This window comes from Carassius gibelio, chromosome B4 (genome assembly GCF_023724105.1).
Source record: "Carassius gibelio isolate Cgi1373 ecotype wild population from Czech Republic chromosome B4, carGib1.2-hapl.c, whole genome shotgun sequence".
Taxonomy (NCBI): Eukaryota; Metazoa; Chordata; class Actinopteri; order Cypriniformes; family Cyprinidae; genus Carassius; species Carassius gibelio.
This window is the reverse complement of record NC_068399.1, coordinates 1001174-1021711: the sequence shown is the minus strand read 5'-3', so window position 1 is coordinate 1021711 and position 20538 is coordinate 1001174. Positions and strand designations below refer to the sequence as shown.

The window sequence follows — 20538 nt, the reverse complement described above, 5'->3', positions numbered from 1 at the left end:
GGACCAAAATGTATTTTTGATGCTTCAAAATATTCTAACGGACCCTCTGATGTCACATGGACTACTTTGATGATGTTTTTCTTACCTTTCTGGACATGGACAGTAGACCGTACACCATGCACGTAATTTGCAGGGGGGTTACGGGGGTCATGACCCCCCCAAATATCAGATCCAACTAATATAACCCCCTTAATATCATAACATCATTCAGATTAAAATAATATGAAATATTCAGAATGAATACTTTTGTTCGTTTTCTTTATTAATTTCATTTGCCAGCAAGAAAGATAGTATCATATTTTAAATAATCTGTAGTGTAAATTAGCATGTTACCTTTTACACAAGAAAATTATTCATATGCCGCGAGTTTAGAGTTTAACCCCCCCAATGGTAGACCCAAAGTTACGCCCTTGCCGTACACACAGCTTCAATGGAGGGACTGAGAGCTCTCGGACTAAATCTAAAATATCTTAAACTGTGTTCTGAAGATAAACGGAGGTCTTAGTGGTTTGGAACAACATGAGAGTGAGTTGTTAATAACATAATTATGATTTTTGGGTGAACTATCCCTTTAAGCATTTTGTTGTATGGGAGGACAAAGTTTGCGCATTGTGTTCATAGCCATCTGCTTACCTTGTAGTACTTTAAATAATAACTATATGTGATATTTGGTCTTTTAATTGAACTTAATGTACCTTAATACATTATGCCATATTAAGTGTTTATGGCGTTATTTCCCTGTCAAATGTCGAGAGCGCATAATTGTAGCGCGAAAGTACATTAATATGATGCGCGAGCGTGAATATAATGTGCGGAGCGCAAATCTCGCTGCTCGCGCACTGGAACTCGTCGCACGCTCTCAGATACACGTTGCTCTTGTAAGAATTTTCTCTGAGCTCGCTACGGTTTCTCGGTACTCTTCTCTTCAATTTCTTTCTCTTTGCTCTTGGCATAAACGCTGTCAAAACGGCAACAACCAATCAGAAAAAGTCTTCAACAACTGACCGATGAAAACGCAACATAGTACATGGAATCTTATTGGTTGATATTGAACCGCACATGGAACATTACATTTACATTTATTCATTTAGCAGACACTTTTATCCAAAGCGACTTACAAATGAAGACAGTGGAAGCAATCAAAAACAACAAAAAGAGCAATGATCTATAAGTGCTATTACAAGTCTCAGTTAGGTTAACACAGTACACGAAGCATGGGCTTTTAAATAATATAATAAATAAAATAAAAACAGATAGAATGAAAAAAAGAATAGAGCAAGCTGTGTTCGAGGTCTTTACACACACACACACACACACACACACACACATATATATATATATATATATATATATATATATATATATATATATATATATATATATATATTAGGGGTGTAACGGTTCACAAAATTCACGGTTCGGTTCGATACGATACACTGATGTCACGGTTCGTTTCGATACATTTTAGATACAGCAAAATGTAAAAACATCTCAACTTTTCAGAATGCCGCAAGCGCACCGCGGGTCATGTGACAAGAACTAACCAATCAGCTTCATCCTTTCCCATAACAACGTTGAAAGCTCAGCCAAGATGAAGGAACAGCTGATCATAGTTGTATATGGATTGCAATTTTGAAATAAATTTAGTAGCAGAGCTACTGCAAGCGATTTTTAGAGCTGCAAATCCATTTATCCTTCGCTGAAATTTCCGCGTCTCATGGAGAGAGCACGTCATTGTTGCTTAGCAAAGGCAGATGCCTCAGGTGCGCTTCTGCCCGAGCGCTTTGGAAAGGAGGAGAAAGACGCGCCTAGCGTTTTCCACACGTTTTTAGGCGCGATATGTGAACGGCCCCAAAGGCGCTCGCTCACTCAGTACGCGCTGAAGGCTCGTTGCAAAATGTCTAATGCATTTAACAGACCAGAAATCCTCCAATAACCAACAGGTCTGGTGTTTGGGTGCACTTTGGATTCCCTGTAAGCGGTGTACCGGTGTCTAAATGCTGCGGGGATACGTTAGTTTGTTGCGTGTATGTTTCTCCTTTTTTTCGTCTTTTCCCAGATACTGACACAATAAGGTGATGTCGGCGTAAATGAGTTGACATGTTTCAAGTATTCCCGCTGGTGTTTTTTTTTTTTTTTTTCGCAGGTGTATTGTGATGTAGCAGATGTGACATACCGTTGTTTTTTATCCACCACTCTCTTGCCATCACCATTATAGCTTAAAGGGAATCCAAAGTGCATCCAAACACCAGATTTGTTGGTTATTGGAGAATCTTCTATTTCTGGTCTGTTAAACGCATTGGCCATTTTGCAACGAGCCTTCAGCGCGTACTGAGTGAGCGAGCGCCTGACTGAGTAGCCTAACATAAACATATAAGTTGGTGTTTTTTTCTTCTTAGTGAGTGTCAGGGGCGTTGCCTGTTACGTCGTTTGGGTTATTGGGCTACCTTGTTGAACGCATATCATTATATTTCTCTTTTTTTTTCTCAAATATAATTAATTAGTCCATAATGCGTACCGCGTACCGAACCGGTTCAATACGAATACGCGTATCGTTACACCCCTCTTATATATATATATATATATATATATATATATATATATATATATATATATATATATAGACACACACATACACATATGCATACATATATATATATACACACACACATACACATATATATGCATACATATATACATACACATATACATACACACACAATTGAGGCACATAAGGCAGAGGCACATAAGTCTGAAGTAACAAATTTAGGTAATTGGGTGCAGAGCCAGTGGTAGTTTTGTAGGCAAACATCAATGCCTTGAATTTTATTCGAGCAGCTACTGGAAGCCAGTGCAAATTGATAAACAGAGGTGTTACGTGTATTATTTTTGGAAAATAAAAAATTAATCTTGCTGCCGCGTTCTGAATTAATTGTAAAGGTTTGATAGAATTGGCTGGAAGACCTGCCAAGAGAGCATTGCAATAGTCCAGCCTGGACAGAACAATTCAAGTTTATTTGTATAGCGCTTTTTACAAAATAAATCGTTACAAAGCAACTTTACAGAAAATTATGTTTCTACAATATTTAGTAGTGGCTAGTAGTTTGTGCACAATTGACAGGATTTTAGAAAAAATAAAAATAATAATAATAATACAAGACGTAGTCAGCTAGACGATGAACTATCAATATTATTAATTAAGTTATTATATGATTCAGTCACACATTTAGCAATATTTGTTAGTTCTGTTTGTTGATTCAGGGTTAGCATCATCTGAGGTCCTCTGAGGGTCAGCATCATCTCTTCTCAGGTGTTCTGGATCCAGACTGGAGCTTGTGTAAATCCTAGTTACCACGGGATGAAGATCCAGAAGAAACAGAGAAACACATAGAGACATCATTAGCATAGCTGCTGATCCAACAAAGTAAAATTAGTTTAACCCAAGCTAATGAATAAAAATGCACCTTTGAACAGATGCAACTACACTCACAATTTAAAAGATACATTATTCGAATGCTTGGCGAAAGAGATGTGTTTTTAATCTAGATTTAAACAGAGAGAGTGTGTCTGAACCCCGAACATTATCAGGAAGGCTATTCCAGAGTTTGGGAGCCAAATGTGAGAAAGCTCTGCCTCCTTTAGTGGACTTTGCTATCCTAGGAACGACCAAAAGTCCAGTGTTTTGTGACCTTAGGGTGCGTGATGGGTTGTAACGTGGTATGAGGCTAGTTAGGTACGCAGGAGCTAAACCATTTAGGGCCTTATAGGTAAGTAATGATAATTTGTAACTGATACGGAACTTAATAGGTAGCCAGTGCAGAGACTGTAAAATTGTGGTAATATGATCATATTTTCTTGACCTCGTAAGGACCCTAGCTGCTGCATTTTGGACGACCTGTAGCTTGTTTATTGAAGAAGCAGGACAACCACCTAGAAGTGCATTACAATAGTCCAGTCTAGAGGTCATGAATGCATGAACTAGCTTTTCTGCATCAGAAACAGATAACATGGTTCGTAGCTTGGCAATGTTTCTAAGATGGAAGAATGCAGTTTTTGTAACTGCAAGAGCTTGAACAAGGAGTTGTGCAGCATGTTCCGAAAGAAAGGGTTTGATCTTCTTGATGTTGAATAAAGCAAATCTGCAGGATCGGACAGTTTTATGTGGTCTGAGAAAGTCAGCTGATAATGAATCATAACATGGAATAAATTCACTGACGTTCAATCAAGACGAGCCGAGATGGATCCACCGAATTCATGATCTCAGGTATTGATTGAACTTCAGTGAACTTATTCCATGTGTTCCATGTGCAGTTAAGTATCAACCAATAAGATTCCATGTACGATATCGCGTTTTCATCGGTCAGTCGTTGAAGCCTATTTCTGATTGGTTGTTGCCGTTTTGACAGCGTTATATTCCGCGCGCGAGCAGAGAGATTGATGCTCGCGCATCATATTAATGTACTTTCACGCTACAATTATGTGCTCTCGACATTTGACAGGGAAATAACGCCATATTTGTTTTTTCTACAGGAGGAAAACGCTTAATGAAAGACTTTGTGCATTGCGTTCATATTCTGCTGTTCTGTGGCCACGGTCCGGGATTGTCTTTTTCTTGCAGGACCCTGTACATTATAGTAGTAGGCCTACTAATTTAATTTTAATCATTAAATCACCACCACAGCGTCTTGTCTCCATTGGCAACATGCACGATTTGTGTCGATTGCAAGTGTAAGTGACATTGTAATTTAGTTTCTTTTTTCTTGTCTTCGCCACCTGGCTACTGTTGTAAAATGTTGAGAGATTCAAACAAAAAGTAATAAAAAATTTCAACAAAATAAAAAATAAAGACTGCAATTGATGTCACTAGCGGAAGTGCAAGTGTCTGGGAGTGCAAGTCTGAGAGTGCAAGTGCAAGTCTGCAGCCAGGCCCTTCTCCAATGGTTACCAAAAGCAGTTCATGTTCCAAATGGTTGCTGCTAGAAAACAAACTAAACAGCCTGAGAAGACAGGGCTCATTTCCCCAAAGAATGTTTGTTTCTTTAGTTAGATTGCCATTTGTTTTATTTAAGAGTAATTTAATTTGTATTGTGTGAAGTTAAGTTATAGTTTTATTAAAAAGGTGCCATATGAAATATTTCATTATTAGATGTCTCTTATATTTGAATTTGTCAACATTCTTCTCACCACTGATAATGGGCTTTAGACTAAATTATGTCAGTGTTCCATTATCATTCATTTTGGACACCTCATACATTGAGTGACAGAACACTATTTGTCATGCTATATTTACATATCTGGTATTGCTGGATTCAGCACAACCCCACCTTTCCAACAAGCCATCATATGTGTTTCTATAATAATACCAGGCAAAGCAAGCACAAAGTAAATGAAAACATTCTGCATAGATATTAAAACATAGAAAACATAGATATTAAATTTGTGTATGTCCGCTTATTTTAGGTATGTGTTTACATGTCTCTATTTATTCCATACATAAATATATTTACATTCAGTCTTTTCTAGTAGTTGAATAAACTTCCTGACTACAAACATGTCAAGTTTCAAAGCTCTCAGAGCTTGTGTGATTGATCTGCATTAGTTTATGTGCCTTAACTCCCATACGGACAGGCTATATTTTTTTCCTTTATTGGTTTTGGGGTGTATAACCATATCAGTTAATTTAACAATCTTAGCAGTAAAATATTTTTAGCCAAGAATCCATTTCATATATGGGAGACCTTAGAGATGAGGAAAAACATTGTTTGGTTCAGTTCTACCTCCGGTAGGGGTATCTCGAAAATTCAGGGGCGTTGTCACTAGCCTATACTGTATTCATATTCATGACTCGAGCGAGTGTGTGTGACGAGGGTCAGCGAACTGATACTAATATTTCTGCTCACATGGTTTCTTATGTCTAAGTTAACACGTGTTCAGCCACGTTTTGTATGATTGAATTAATAAATGATTTGATTTGTGCTCGGTGTCATTACAGTATGTTTATTTAAACACAGAAGCTTCTTCCTAAGGACTGGATCCAGACTGAAGCTTCTGTATTTATCTCAGGATGCCCATCCTTTGGAAGAAACGGCAGACAGTCAAACAAATGAATTCACTTTACTACGTTGCGACAACGGAAGTTCGAAATGTTTGGTTGTCACGTGATTCGTGTAGACTTCAAATAGTTCCAGGAAGTGCGTTGGCGGCCATTCAAACTGATAGAGTGACAGAACTGCGATTTCTGGTAATAAGGAGTCAATAAATGCATTTATTTTATATATTTATACAACACACCGACATATGTATGTAGCATGAGTATGTAGTTACAGCAATGTTGTTTTTAAAATATCAAATCGGGTAATATTTGAGGATTACTGTTCAATTACCGTTATTTTAAACACGTATTTCAGGCTAATGTTAAGTTTTATAAACACGGGTTGCTGTTGCCTTTTTACTTTACATATTGTCCTTTTTTTTCACTGATCTAATGTTAACTCATGTCATATTGATGACTTTCAGGTAGTACAGAGACAGGCTGGTGACAGGTGATTTTCAGCTCGAGTCAATTAACTGTTAGCAGCAGTAATTAGCATGTTAAATAAATGTAAAATGAAGCTTACTGTTTATAATTCTTACAATTTCATATAGAAATATAATTATGTATTATAAATAATATATCTATTATATCTAGTATAATTCTTACAATACTTATTCATGTACACAATACATTCAGGTTTAAAACAACTTAAGCATGCTCGTATATAAACATGTACACTGCCATTCAAAAGTAATGATGCTGAAAATTCAGGTTGGCATCACAGGAGTATATTCCATTTTAAAATAGAAAACAGTTATTTTAAGTTGTAATTATACAATTAACTATTTACAGCAATTCATGAATACATTTCTAATAAATTTAATAGCATGACAAGCATTTTGTACGTGTCCTTTCTTTAATGTTGTCCTTGCATAGTCTCCACCATGGTTTACTGTGCTGCATGGGGATGCTCCACTCGGTCAGAGAAAGGTGTGCGAATGTATGGCTTCCCCGCTGACATAGAGAGGAGAAAATAATGGTTTGCTCAAGTCAGCAGGAGCAATCTAAATACAAATAAAAATTACAACAACAAAAAATTGTTAGGTAATTATACTTACATTTATTTGCACTTTTTTACATTGAAAATGATTTACTAGAAATAAGGAACAAGCAAAGCCTTGCAAAACCCAGGGAGATGAGACTCATGGTGAGACATTGCAGGGAGTCATCAGTGTTACCTGTAACTGTGCATTTAACCACCATGTGATATGTACTGTATGTGGGTAGACAAAAAAAGGTGTGTGTGGAAACTAAACTGAAGTCACTCTGCAGGCAAATTGAGGAAAAGCAATTTGTCATGACCAAAAAATTCAAGTGTAGGCTGAGACCAGATGCTATTCCCACAATCTTTGTACATCGTCCTGTGGTCAAAAAGAGGAGGGCTCTGCTCCACGATGCACCCCTAGACCTGTGAACATACAAGAAATGGCTGCTGATTACAGCCATGTTATTTCAGGTGATTCATATATAATAAGTACAAACTCGTACTAGTTAAAGTAAAGTGATGTGATATTTTCAATATTTAAAATTAGCAATACCATGTATTCTACCTCGATCAGTTTCAAAGGTTGAGGAAAAAAGAACGAGGACACTCAGAGAAAGGAAAGTGAGAGTGAAGAAAAAGGACATGGCTAGAGAGGAGAGACAGGGACAGGTGACACAGCCCAGTCAGCCAGCAGCAAGTCAGCATTCCAGTGAACAATCACCCAGTTACCTGGGTCTATTAAATAAAATGAAAGAGACAAGAAAAAAAATATCAAACAATGTAAAGGCAGCACTAAGAAAAATAAAGAATGAAAATGCAGCTATCAAAAAAGAGGTCCCCTCAGCTCTCCTGACCTGCATCCTCACTGATGCTCCATCCCAGAACAGTTCAGTGGCACCACTAATCCTCCACCCACCAGCACCCACAGAATGTTACAGTATGCTACTTTTATACACTAACAAGTCTAAGTATATAATACAGTTTTATTATATAATATAGACAGGTAATAGTCAATGAATCACAATGACTAAAACACTCCACCCATGTTTCTGCAAACTCAATTCACTCTAAATGTATATCAATAGGGTGCATTTTATTATGAAGGAATTTAATACGTGTAATAAGGAGCAAACTTTATAACCTCATTTTTACCACTTCCACTCACCGCTGTCACACATTATATTGAACTAACGTAATAGGCTATGTAACGTTAGCTAACTTTCCCCACCCTGCAAAAAAATATGTTTATACTCCTTTTTTTCTAATTCCAAACACGATGGATGAAACTGAATTAAGAGAACAGATTTTACAATTAATAGGGTGTTCGTTACTAACTTCATTCAGCTCCAATCCTAGCCTAATCTGTTAGTTATCTGATAACATCCCTTAAATCTACTCATTTAATGAGTTATAATCTACTAGAAGGTTTTAACTTACAATTTATTGTTATTTAGATGTACTGATAATATTCTGTCCTAGATGCATGTTCCATCTACGCAACATTGACAGATAGCTAACAGGAGTCAGAAAAGGGCAGACGCAGTAGTAAAGTTGAAAGTTTTACTGTTTTGTTCTTTCCTCTTCTTTCTCTTTTTTGTAAAACTGAAATATACAAAGATTACAAATGTCTTGTTACAAAATATTCTCAAAATAAACACAAATGAATTTCTGCTGTTTACAAATATTCTCTGAGCACATATTAAAGGCTATAATCAGTTCTCTTAGTGTAATTATACACAAATTGCCATCACTGTTGAATAGTTCGTTTTTAAACTCAAACTAATGAATTACAAATATTTATATACACATTCATGCAAAAAAGATAAACTTACAGGCAAAGCCTTTCTGAGGCACAAAAACGTGAAGAAAACAGAGAGATGACTTGTTGGCCCACCACACAGAAAGAAACTGGAACACAGTGGCTATTTCCTGGTTAACCTCTAACCCAAGAGTCACATGACCTAAACCAACCACTAAGAAAATGGTTTACAATAATCAATTTCTTTGTTATAACATCAAACTGCCACAAGATGGTGCTAGTAAATAAAAAACAAATGTATGTCATGACACTCCCCGCCTGGTATTGTTTAGATACCACCATATAACCTGAGAATGTTCACATAAGACCTCACAAATATCAGTCCTCCGTCGGCATGAGCAGAACGGTTTCCGATATAGGTCTGAGGAATGTCTTGATTGTCCCATTCCTTGCAACTCTTAGTTCAACCGTTCTGACTCTTTTGTCACTGCTGGGAAAAGTCTTGGTCACAAGAGCCATAGGCCATTCATTGCGCTTACTTTGAGCATCCTTAAGAAGGACAACATCACCCTCTCTTAGATTTCGTTGTTCCTCTTGCCATTTGCTTCGGCTTTGAAGCGTTGAGAGGTATTCACGCCTCCATCTATTCCAGAAAGTATTAGCAAGATGTTGCACCCTTCTCCATTGCTGTCTATGGAGATTGGTTTCCTTGAAGTCACCTGGAGGTGGGAGGAGTGTATGACCCTTTTGAGTTAGGAGCATGGCTGGCGTTAACAAGAAAGGTGAATCTGGGTCTGTTGAAATAGGAACAAGGGGTCTTGAATTGACGATTCCTGTAACCTCTGCCATCAAGGTGGACAACACATCATGTGTCAAGCGGGAAGGACTGATCTGTTGGAGCATGGAATCTAGTATGCGCCTGGAGACTCCTATCATCCGCTCCCAGGCTCCTCCCATGTGGGATGCGTGAGGTGGATTGAAGACCCATGAACAACCCTCTCCACTCAGGTACTTCCTCACACTAGGCTCTTGAGGATCATTTACCACAATTTCCAGCTCTTTACAGGCTCCTACAAAATTGGTCCCACAATCAGACCGAATTTGTTTGACAGGACCTCGTAGAGCAAAAAACCTTCTCAAGGCGTTTATAAAGGTGGATGAATCCATACTGTCAATCAGCTCAATATGTATGGCACGAATACTCATACAAGTGAAAAGAACAGCCCATCTTTTGCTGTGAGCTTGTCCTCCTCGCGTGCGCCTTGCAACAACTGTCCAAGGTCCAAAAACATCAAGACCGACGTTCGTGAAGGGAGGTTCAGTGCTCAGGCGATCGATGGGCAAGTCCGCCATCTTCTGCTCAGTTACCTTCCCACGAAGCTTGTTGCATACGATGCACTTGTGTACAATGCTGTTGATAAGCTTCTTAACACCAACAATCCAATACCCTGCATTGCGGATAGCTGATTCAGTAAACACACGACCCTGATGCTTGACTCGATCATGGTAATACTCCACAAGTAGCTTCGCAGCATGACTGCGTCCTGGAACAATCAAAGGAAACTTCTCTTGGAGATCCAAAGTTGCATTTTTAAGCCGACCTCCTATCCTGAGAAGACCTCTACTATCTACGTAAGGGTTCAGTTTTTTCAGAGCACTGTGCCTCGGGATGTCATCTTTTTTGGCGATGCAGGTGAACTCTTCTTGGTAAGCTTCCCTCTGAATACTCTTGATTACAACTTCCTCTGCTTGTAACAACTCTTTCACTGTACGCGGCTTAGCACAGTAGTGCCATGAGCTGCAGGCTCTTTCTCTATCATCAGACGAACTGTAAGTCTGAGCGACATGTATGAGAAAAGCTATGGCTCTGACTAATGACCTCCAAGAAGAGAATCGCTCGAACCGTTGACATTCAAGATGAAAATCATCGGATACAGTAGTAGCAAGAGGACGAACTTCTGTGTCCAACTCTGGCCCGAGGAGGTCAAATTCCCTCTCCTCCAGGGACAGATTCTGATCCATTTGCGACAGGAAGGCAGGTCCTGTAAACCAGGTGGTGGTGCCCAACAGAGCTGCAGGAACGGAGCGGGTGGCATGATCTGCAGGGTTATGCTTAGTAGACACATAGTGCCATTGCATTGGGTTTGACACTCTATGGATACGCTGCACTCTGTTGGCTACATATACATAGAACCGTCTTGTCTGGTTATAAATGTACCCCAGGACGACTCTACTATCCGTGTAAAACTCCACAGCATCTAAAGTGAAGTCCAGCTCATTTGTGATTGTCTCTGCTATCTCTGCAGCTAAAACCGCAGCTCCTAGTTCCAGCCTGGGAATGGTATGAGCAGCTTGTGGAGCTAATTTGGCCTTCCCCAATACGAACCCAGTGTGGCATGCTCCTTCGCCATTGATGACACGAAGATATGCCACTGCTGCAATCGCTTTGACAGAAGCATCCGAGAAAATGTGGAGTTCCTTCCTCAGAGCTGTAGAGAAAGTAGTATAAACATATGTTCTAGGAATCTCCAATTGTTTGAGATCTTGTAGGGATCTCCTCCATGCATTCCATGCTTCTTCCTTGTCTTCAGGGAGAGGAGAATCCCAGTCACAAGTCTCACCTGAGAGTTCTCGTAGCAGGAATTTCCCTTCAATGATGACAGGGGCAACGAACCCAAGTGGGTCGAAGAGACTGTTGACAGTAGCCAGTATCCCTCTCCGAGTAAAGGGCTTCTTAATGTTGGTTACATGAAAGGTGAATGTGTCCTCTTTCACATCCCAGCTAAGTCCGAGACTACGTTGGATGGGGGTAGGGTCAACTTCCAAGTTTAGATCTTTGAGTCCCTTCGCATGATCTGTGGTCGGAAATGCATTCATTACTTCCTTGCTATTAGAAGCAAACTTGTGCAATTTTAAATTTGAAGTTGCCAGCATTTGCTTTGTTCGTGTCAACAGATCGATTGTTCCCGCAGCTGTGGGTGTTGACAAAAGTCCATCATCGACGTAGAATTCTCTCTCTACAAAGTGTCTGGCGTCTGAACCATATTCCTCCTCACCATAAGCTGCTGCTCGTCGAAGACCATAAATGGCTACAGCAGGAGATGGACTATTACCGAACACGTGCACCTTCATGCGGTATTCAATAATGCCTTTGCTGGTGTCATTATCCTTGAACCAGAGAAAACGAAGGAAGTCTCTATCTTCCTCTTTCACAATGAAGCTGTGAAACATCTGTTCGATGTCTGCAGTTACAGCTACCAGCTCCCTTCTAAAACGTAGTAAGACTCCCAAGAGGCTATTATTTAAGTCAGGACCAGAGAGAAGAACATCGTTCAAGGAGATGCCCTGTTTTTGCGCACTGGAGTCGAAGACAACTCTGATCTGACCAGGCTTCTGTGGGTGGTACACCCCAAAGGTAGGTAAATACCAACATTCCTGGCCTTCTCGAAGAGGAGGGGCTACTTCGGCATGGTCACGATCAAAGATGTTCTGCATGAAGGTAACAAAATGAGACTTCATCTCAGGCTTCTTTTCCAGTGTGCGCAAAAGGGAGGTTAGGCGTGTAAATGCCTGTTCTCTATTATTAGGGAGTCGTTGACGAGGTGTTCTGAATGGGAGTGGTGCAACCCAACTATTGCTCTCGTCCATGAACATGTCTTTATCCATGATGTCCAAAAAACGCCTGTCTTCAATAGACAATCCAACTTTATTATCCTCCTTTGTCCTCTCAAAGATGGTATCTCCTATGGCATAGTCATCAAAGATGAAGGTGCCGTGCGCCAGAGATATCTCAGGCGGAGGCTTGATGTCAAACTTCTCCCTAACGCTGAGTTTGTTGGGACATGGAGGAAGTAGAGAAGGACGTCCATTATCAAGTACATGGGTACGGTAAGCACTAAGTGCTGCAGACCTGTGGACAGATCCTAAGCAGACGTCTCCGACTACGACCCATCCTAGGTCTAGTCTTTGTGCGTAGGGTGCGTTATTAGGACCATTATGCTGCTCCCGTACTTTATGAACCTGAAGGATGTCACGACCCAAAAGGAGAAGAATTTGGGCTTCTGGATCCAAAGGAGGAATGCAATGCGCAATGGGCTTTAGGTGAGTGTGCCAACGTGCTGCATCAGGTGTTGGTATCTCGGCCCTGTCGTCTGGCATATTGTTGCATTCGATCAACGTTGGCAATTTCACCTTCATAACTCCATCTAAAGACTCTATAATGAAACCAGTAGCTCTTCTTCCCACAGTCTCTGTCACACCTGCGCAGGTACGTAGAGTATATGTTGAGTTCTCTCCTTTGACATGCAGCAAGTCGAAGAACTTGGTTCTAGCGAGCGATCTATTGCTCTGGTCATCCAGGATCACATAAAGCTTGATTGCTTCTTCTGGGTGGCCTTCTGGGTAAACCTTAGCCAGGCAAATCTTAGAACATGACCGTGAACATTCACCGTAACCACAGACTTCTGTACACTTGGAAGTTATAGCAGGTTGAGGCGTGTCTTTCTCTCCCTCCCCGCCATGATCAAATAAGTTTGAAGGCGGTGGTCCTGGATGAAGCGCTGCGATATGAGTATCACTGCCACATTCCTTACATTTAATAGCTGCCTTACAGTCCCTAGCCAGATGAGTGGTTGTTGCACAACACCTGTAGCAAACACCTTTCTCTTTTAGAAAAGTCTTGCGCTCATCCAGAGGTTTGATCCTAAAACCTCTACAACGATTGAGAGGGTGGGGCTTCTTATGAATTGGGCAGACCTTATTCACATCATCCAATTCATAGTTTGAGCTGTGTGTCTGACTCACAGTCGCTGCTGACACTTCCGTCTTGTGAGTATAGACTGAGCTTTTCGTTTGTCTCTTGAATTGCTGCTCTGGTTTCAACACACTATGGATTCCTGAAGACAGAGCAAAACTTGGATCGTTGCGTGTTCGAGCCTCTCTGCAGATGAAATCACAGAAGAATGAGAATGGAGGAAAGGCGACTTGATGTGCTGATTTGTACTGAGAACCTTGAGCCATCCACCTCTCCTGAAGACTGTAAGGTAACTTATCTACGATAGGAGCAACACCACGTGCGGTGTCAAGATAAGTAAGACCGGGTAGGTAGCCTTCATGTTTCGCAGACTCCACTTCCTGTAGAAGATCTCCAAGTTCTCTAAGCTTTTTCGCATCTTTGTTGCTGATATTTGGAAAGCTATCAATCCTGTCAAAGAGGGATTTCTCTATAATCTCTGGAGAGCCATAGCAATCCTCCAAGCGCTCCCATGCTTTTCCCAAGCCTGCGTTTGGATTACCTGTGTGCACAGCTCTGATCCTTCGCACATGTTGTGAAGACTGTTCTCCCAACCATTTAGACAGAAGGTCTAACTGCTCAGCAGCTGACAGGTGCAAACCTTCAATTGCGTTGATGAAAGAGGACTTCCACGCCCAATAATTCTCGGGACGATCGTCAAATTTGAAGAGCCCTGAATTAACAAGCTCTCGGCGTGCTAAGTACCTGGCGACCTCACTCACATTAGTGTCGTTGTTGAACGATGGTTGTGGTGTTGTTTTATATGGAGAAGAAGTGAAGGGTGGAATTTGGTATTTTTGACTAGTTGTTTGCACTGACTTCTGAGGATGCTGCGTTATACTCTCAGTATCAGGTTTATTGTTAGAATCTCTGACATCCCAAGATGCTAAGCGATGATGCCTTGGAGGTGTCTCAGGCCTCAACACATGGACAATGGGCTTTAGAGGTAGTTGACATGGCTCATCTCCAGCTGGAGACAATAACCTCAGTTGAGACTGATTCATGACGTAATCACGAGTGCGATCAGAAACTTCTCTCACATCAGAAATTCTTTCTCCGAGTTCACTATCTGCTGCTGCCTCCAAAACCTTCGTCTCAGCAATGGCTGCTGCCACCTCACTTTCATGCTTTATAGCTGCCAGTAACGCTTCCATGCATGCCTCTGTAACTTTCAGTTGAGCTTTCTCAATCAAGATTTCTGATTCTTTTTTAAGGAATTCAGTCCTTGCCCGTGCAGCTTCCAGTTTAGCGCGAGCCTTGGCAGCAGCTGCGCTAGCCGATGAGCTTCTAGATCTATTAGTTGAAGCAGAAGCTATAGATCTTGTTTCAAATGCTTGACTTCGCTCTGTAGCTTCCCCAGCCTCCATAGCTTTCTCAGCCTCCGTAGATTTCTCCGCCATCATGAATTGCTAATACTGTCTAGGAGTACAGGGCGTGATGATGAACGAGGAATGATGGAGTTGAAGCTTGCTTTCTTTGAACTTCAGTACCTACTGAGCGGTTGCCTTTTTACTATTCTGTCCTAGATGCATGTTCCATCTACGCAACATTGACAGATAGCTAACAGGAGTCAGAAAAGGGCAGACGCAGTAGTAAAGTTGAAAGTTTTACTGTTTTGTTCTTTCCTCTTCTTTCTCTTTTTTGTAAAACTGAAATATACAAAGATTACAAATGTCTTGTTACAAAATATTCTCAAAATAAACACAAATGAATTTCTGCTGTTTACAAATATTCTCTGAGCACATATTAAAGGCTATAATCAGTTCTCTTAGTGTAATTATACACAAATTGCCATCACTGTTGAATAGTTCGTTTTTAAACTCAAACTAATGAATTACAAATATTTATATACACATTCATGCAAAAAAGATAAACTTACAGGCAAAGCCTTTCTGAGGCACAAAAACGTGAAGAAAACAGAGAGATGACTTGTTGGCCCACCACACAGAAAGAAACTGGAACACAGTGGCTATTTCCTGGTTAACCTCTAACCCAAGAGTCACATGACCTAAACCAACCACTAAGAAAATGGTTTACAATAATCAATTTCTTTGTTATAACATCAAACTGCCACAAGATGGTGCTAGTAAATAAAAAACAAATGTATGTCATGACAGATAATATACAGTCGTATTATTTAAAAGTCTTACCTTTTAAAAGTGGTCGCAAACGGTTTGTTCTGCTGCATCTCTACGGCGCGGCATCGGTTTACTGCTACTTCCAGGAACTATTTAGAGGCTCCACGAGCCGCCATTGCTGTAAAAAAAGCGTTCCATTGGAGTCAATGGAGTTGTCGCAACTCTCACTCTATATGACTCTGGGTTAAAGCTGCAGTAGGGAACTTTTGTAAAAATATATTTTTTACATATTTGTTAAACCTGTCATTATGTCCTGACAGTAGAATATGAGACAGATAATCTGTGTAAAAATCAAGCTCCTCTGGCTCCTCCCAGTGTCCTATTGCCATTTGCAGAAAGTCATCCGCTCCCATTAAGAAACAACCAATCAGAGCTGCGGTCCGTAACTTTGTTTTGTGTTCAAGATTTACAAAATGTATATAATAAGCGAGTACACCATGAATCCATTTTCCAAACCGTGTTTTTTAGCTTGTCCTGAATCACTAGGGTACACCTATAATAAGTGTTTATATTCGGACTATTTTAGATTGCTTCGGGGGTACCGCGGCGGAGTAACCCAGTACCTTTGTGATTCTTCATAGACATAAACAGAGAGAAGTAGTTCCGGCTACGATGTTCTTCCGCAAGACGCAAGCAGTTCTGTTCATTAACCGCTAGAGCGTCAAAAGTTACCTACCGCAGGTTTAAAGTTTAAAGAATTAGAAAGTCAATACTGTTTAGTTTATCGTGTTAAATTTCTAATAATTTAAAACAGGTATGTTATATCTGATTTTATCAGTAAACGTTACGTTACCTTGGACCACCTCTGAGACTGCTTGTGAGCTAACCAAACTGAGCATTTATTAAATACTATGAATAAAAGTAGATTTATAGCGCTTATCTTTTTGTCCTGTATATATATATATATATATATATATATATATATATATATATATATAGGCTCAGTGCTAGGGCCGCTACTCTTCACACTTTATATGTTACCCTTGGGAGATATCATCAGGAAACATGGTGTTAGCTTTCACTGTTATGCTGATGATACGCAGCTCTATATTTCCTCGCAGCCTGGTGAAACACACCAATTTGAAAAACTAATGGAATGCATAGTCGATATAAAAAATTGGATGACGAGTAATTTCTTACTGCTAAATTCAGAAAATACAGAGGTATTAATCATAGGGCCTAAAAACTCTGCTTATAATAAACTAGAACACTGTCTAAGACTTGATGGTTGCTCTGTCAATTCTTCGTCATCAGTTAGGAACCTAGGTGTGCTACTTGATCACAATCTTTCCTTAGAAAGACACGTTTCTAGCATTTGTAAAACTGCATTTTTCCATCTCAAAAATATATCTAAATTACGGCCTATGCTCTCAATGTCAAATGCAGAAATGTTAATCCATGCATTTATGACTTCAAGGTTAGATTATTGTAATGCTTTATTGGGTGGTTGTTCTGCACGCTTAGTAAACAAACTACAGCTAGTCCAAAATGCAGCAGCAAGAGTTCTTACTAGAACCAGGAAGTATGACCATATTAGCCCGGTCCTGTCATCGCTGCACTGGCTGTGATGGCTGGTGAAAGGACAGTCTGGAAACAATAGCGAGTTCATGTATTTAATGAGATGATGATGAAGTACAAAGACACACAATGACGATGAATACAGCTACACTCCAGAGGCATAGTTAGGCGGTGAGAAGTCCAGACGGTAGTGGAGGGAAGGTGAGGAATCCGGGTGTTGACGGCGTGAGGCAGCAGGAGAGAGTGGCACAGGAACTGCGGGGAACAGAGCCGAAGGTAAGTGTCCGTGGCTGAGTGATCGTGCGGAGAGTGGATGAGGTTCTGGGGAAACACAGACATCCAAACGCAAACTACACAGAAGCCAGACGGGGGTAAACACAACAACATGAAACAACGATCTCACAAACACAAGACGTGAGACAAGCCATTATATAGGAGATGGGTAATGAGTGGCAGCTGTTGCTGATACCATTAACGAAGACGCCCACAACTAATCAGTGCAGACGCAGAACACACAGAATTCACCACAAAGTGTAAACAACCCGAGATCACGGTTTAGCAACCATGACAGTACCCCCCCTCTAAGAACTCCTCCTGGAGTTCCCAGAAGGGCCTACCTGCTGATTGAATTCATCAATAAGGGAGTGATCCAATATGTCCCTAGCAGGTACCCAACTCCTCTCCTCCGGACCGTAACCTTCCCAGTCCACCAGATACTGGAATCCTCGTCCCCTCCGTCTTGAGTCCAGAATACGATTAACCGAATATGCTGGTTCCCCTTCTACGAGACGCGGCGGCGGGGGAACCGGAGTAGGCGGATTAATACGTGCATAAAACACGGGTTTAATTTTGGACACATGAAAGGCGGGGTGTATCCTCTTGTACGCAGGAGGTAGTTTGAGGCGGACTGTCAACCGGACTAATGATTTTGGTGATAGTGAACGGGCCGATAAATTTGGGAGCTAGTTTATTGGAAACGGATCGCAATGGAATGTTACTGGTAGAAAGCCACACTTTTTGACCCACGACGTAGACGGGAGGCTTTGACCGGTGGCGATCGGCCTTGGCCTTAGTGCGCTCCCTCACCCGGAGCAGAGTCTCACAGGCTCTGGTCCATGTGCGGTGGCACCTCTGGACAAACGCGTGAGCGGAGGGGACCGTGACTTCAGATTCCAGACTGGGAAACGCTGGTGGCTGGTACCCTACACTACACTGAAACGGAGAGAGGCCCGTAGCTGACACTGGCAACGAATTGTGGGCGTACTCCACCATAGAGAGTTGTTGACTCCAGGAAGAAGGATTCTTGGAGACCAAACATCTCAATGTCCTCTCTAAATATTGGTTGGCTCGCTCAGATTTTCCGTTGCTTTGGGGATGATAACCCGACGACAAGCTAACTGACACTCCTAATAACTTGCAAAACTCTTTCCAAAATTTGGATATAAACTGGGATCCCCTGTCTGAAACCACGTCTACCGGGAGGCCATGAAGCCGAAAGACGTGATCTAAAACAGTAACCGCTGTCTCCTTGGCAGTCTGTAATTTGGGCAAGGGAATGAAATGTGCCGCCTTCGAGAACCTGTCCACTACAGTCAAAACGACTGTCATGCCATTAGAGGGCGGGAGGGCGGTGACAAAATCTAGAGCGATATGTGACCAGGGTCTCGAAAGGACAGACAGCGGTTGAAGAAGCCCATCAGGAGGTCGGTTAGATGACTTACCACTGGCACACACTGAGCAAGCCAAAACAAAATCGCGGACATCGCGAGCCATACGTGGCCACCAGAATCGTTGTCTAACCAACCCATTAGTTCTACTTATCCCTGGATGACAAGCCATGTTGGAACAATGACCCCACCGGACAACTTCGGACCTTAACTCCTCCGGCACAAATAAGCGGTTCGGTGGACAACCGGACGGAGGCGTTACCCCTTCTAAGGCCATCTTGACCTTCGACTCGACCTCCCATACGAGTGCTGAGACAACTAATCTCTCAGGCAAAATACACTCGGGAGTAGCGGGACGGGCGGAGGGATCAAAAAGACGTGACAAAGAAGCGGGTTTAACATTTTTGGAACCCGGGCGGTACGATAGGGTAAATTCAAAACGGCCGAAAAAAGTGCCCACCGAGCCTGCCTAGAATTGAGTCTTTTAGCAGTTCTAATGTATTCTAAATTCTTATGATCGGTCCAAACAATAAAGGGAACCCCTGAACCCTCTAACCAGTGGCGCCACTCCTCCAACGCTAATTTGACTGCCAACAACTCTCTATTGCCAATGTCATAATTACGTTCGGCAGGAGATAATCGATGAGAGAAAAAACGCGCAAGGGTGGACCTTATCGTCTGAAGCAGCACGTTGGGACAACACTGCTCCTATCCCCACCTCTGATGCGTCGACCTCCACCACGAACTGCCGTGTGGGATCAGGGGCGACAAGGATGGGAGCCGAAACAAAGCGGTTCTTGAGGTTAGTGAACGCAGCCTCAGCTGCATCAGACCATCTGAACGGAGTACTGGGGGAGGTCGAGGCTGTCAGAGGTGAGGCTAGTTGGCTGTAATTACGAATAAAACGCCGATAGAAATTGGCGAACCCCAGAAACCGCTGTAGGGCCTTACGGGAATCTGGAGATGGCCAATCTATCACAGCCTTTACCTTGTCAGGGTCCATTCGTATTCCCTCAGATGACACGATATACCCTAGGAAGGGGACCGACAGTGCATGGAATACGCACTTCTCCGCCTTGACAAAAAGCCCATTCTCTAATAACCTCAGGAGCACTCTTCTGACGTGTTGAGCATGTTCCTGGAGAGATGAAGAAAAAATCTGTATGTCATCCAGGTAAACATATATAAACTGATCTACCATATCTCTCAACACGTCATTCACGAGTGCTTGAAAAACCCCAGGCGAGTTGGAGAGCCCGAACGGCATCACCAAATATTCAAAGTGCCCTCTAGGGGTATTAAAGGCAGTTTTCCATTCATCCCCCTTCCTGATGCGGATCAAATGATAAGCGTTATGTAAATCCAATTTTGTGAATACAGATGCTCTCTGCAGCCTCTCGAAAGCTGAAGACATGAGTGGTAACGGATAAGTATTCTTAATAGTAATGTTGTTCAGCTCTCGGTAATCAATGCAAGGTCGCAGAGAACCATCCTTCTTACCCACAAAAAAGAACCCCGCCCCCGCTGGAGAAGAGGAAGGACGGATGAACCCAGATGCTTAGGAATCAGAAATGTATTTCTCCAT

The 20538-nt window shown here is 41.5% G+C and overlaps 2 protein-coding genes across 2 annotated transcripts in view; both read right to left on the bottom strand.

Annotated features, from left to right (window-relative positions):
- The window catches only part of ttll1 (tubulin tyrosine ligase-like family, member 1), a 298921-nt gene that overhangs the window by 16726 nt on the left and 261657 nt on the right, over positions 1-20538 (bottom strand). The gene's annotated exons all lie outside the window — the stretch shown is intronic.
- Positions 8626-14723, bottom strand: LOC127956150 (uncharacterized). The gene is made up of 2 exons (XM_052553885.1): positions 8912-14723; positions 8626-8681 (listed from the first exon to the last, which is right to left on the bottom strand). Exon 1 carries the CDS (start codon positions 14632-14634, stop codon positions 9217-9219), a length of 5418 nt encoding a protein of 1805 aa, XP_052409845.1. The 5' UTR covers positions 14635-14723; the 3' UTR covers positions 8626-8681; positions 8912-9216.

Bases quoted from the DNA above. Each gene is read 5' to 3' on its own strand.
- LOC127956150 (XM_052553885.1), bottom strand. From the start codon at position 14,634: ATGAATCAGTCTCAACTGAGGTTATTGTCTCCAGCTGGAGATGAGCCA.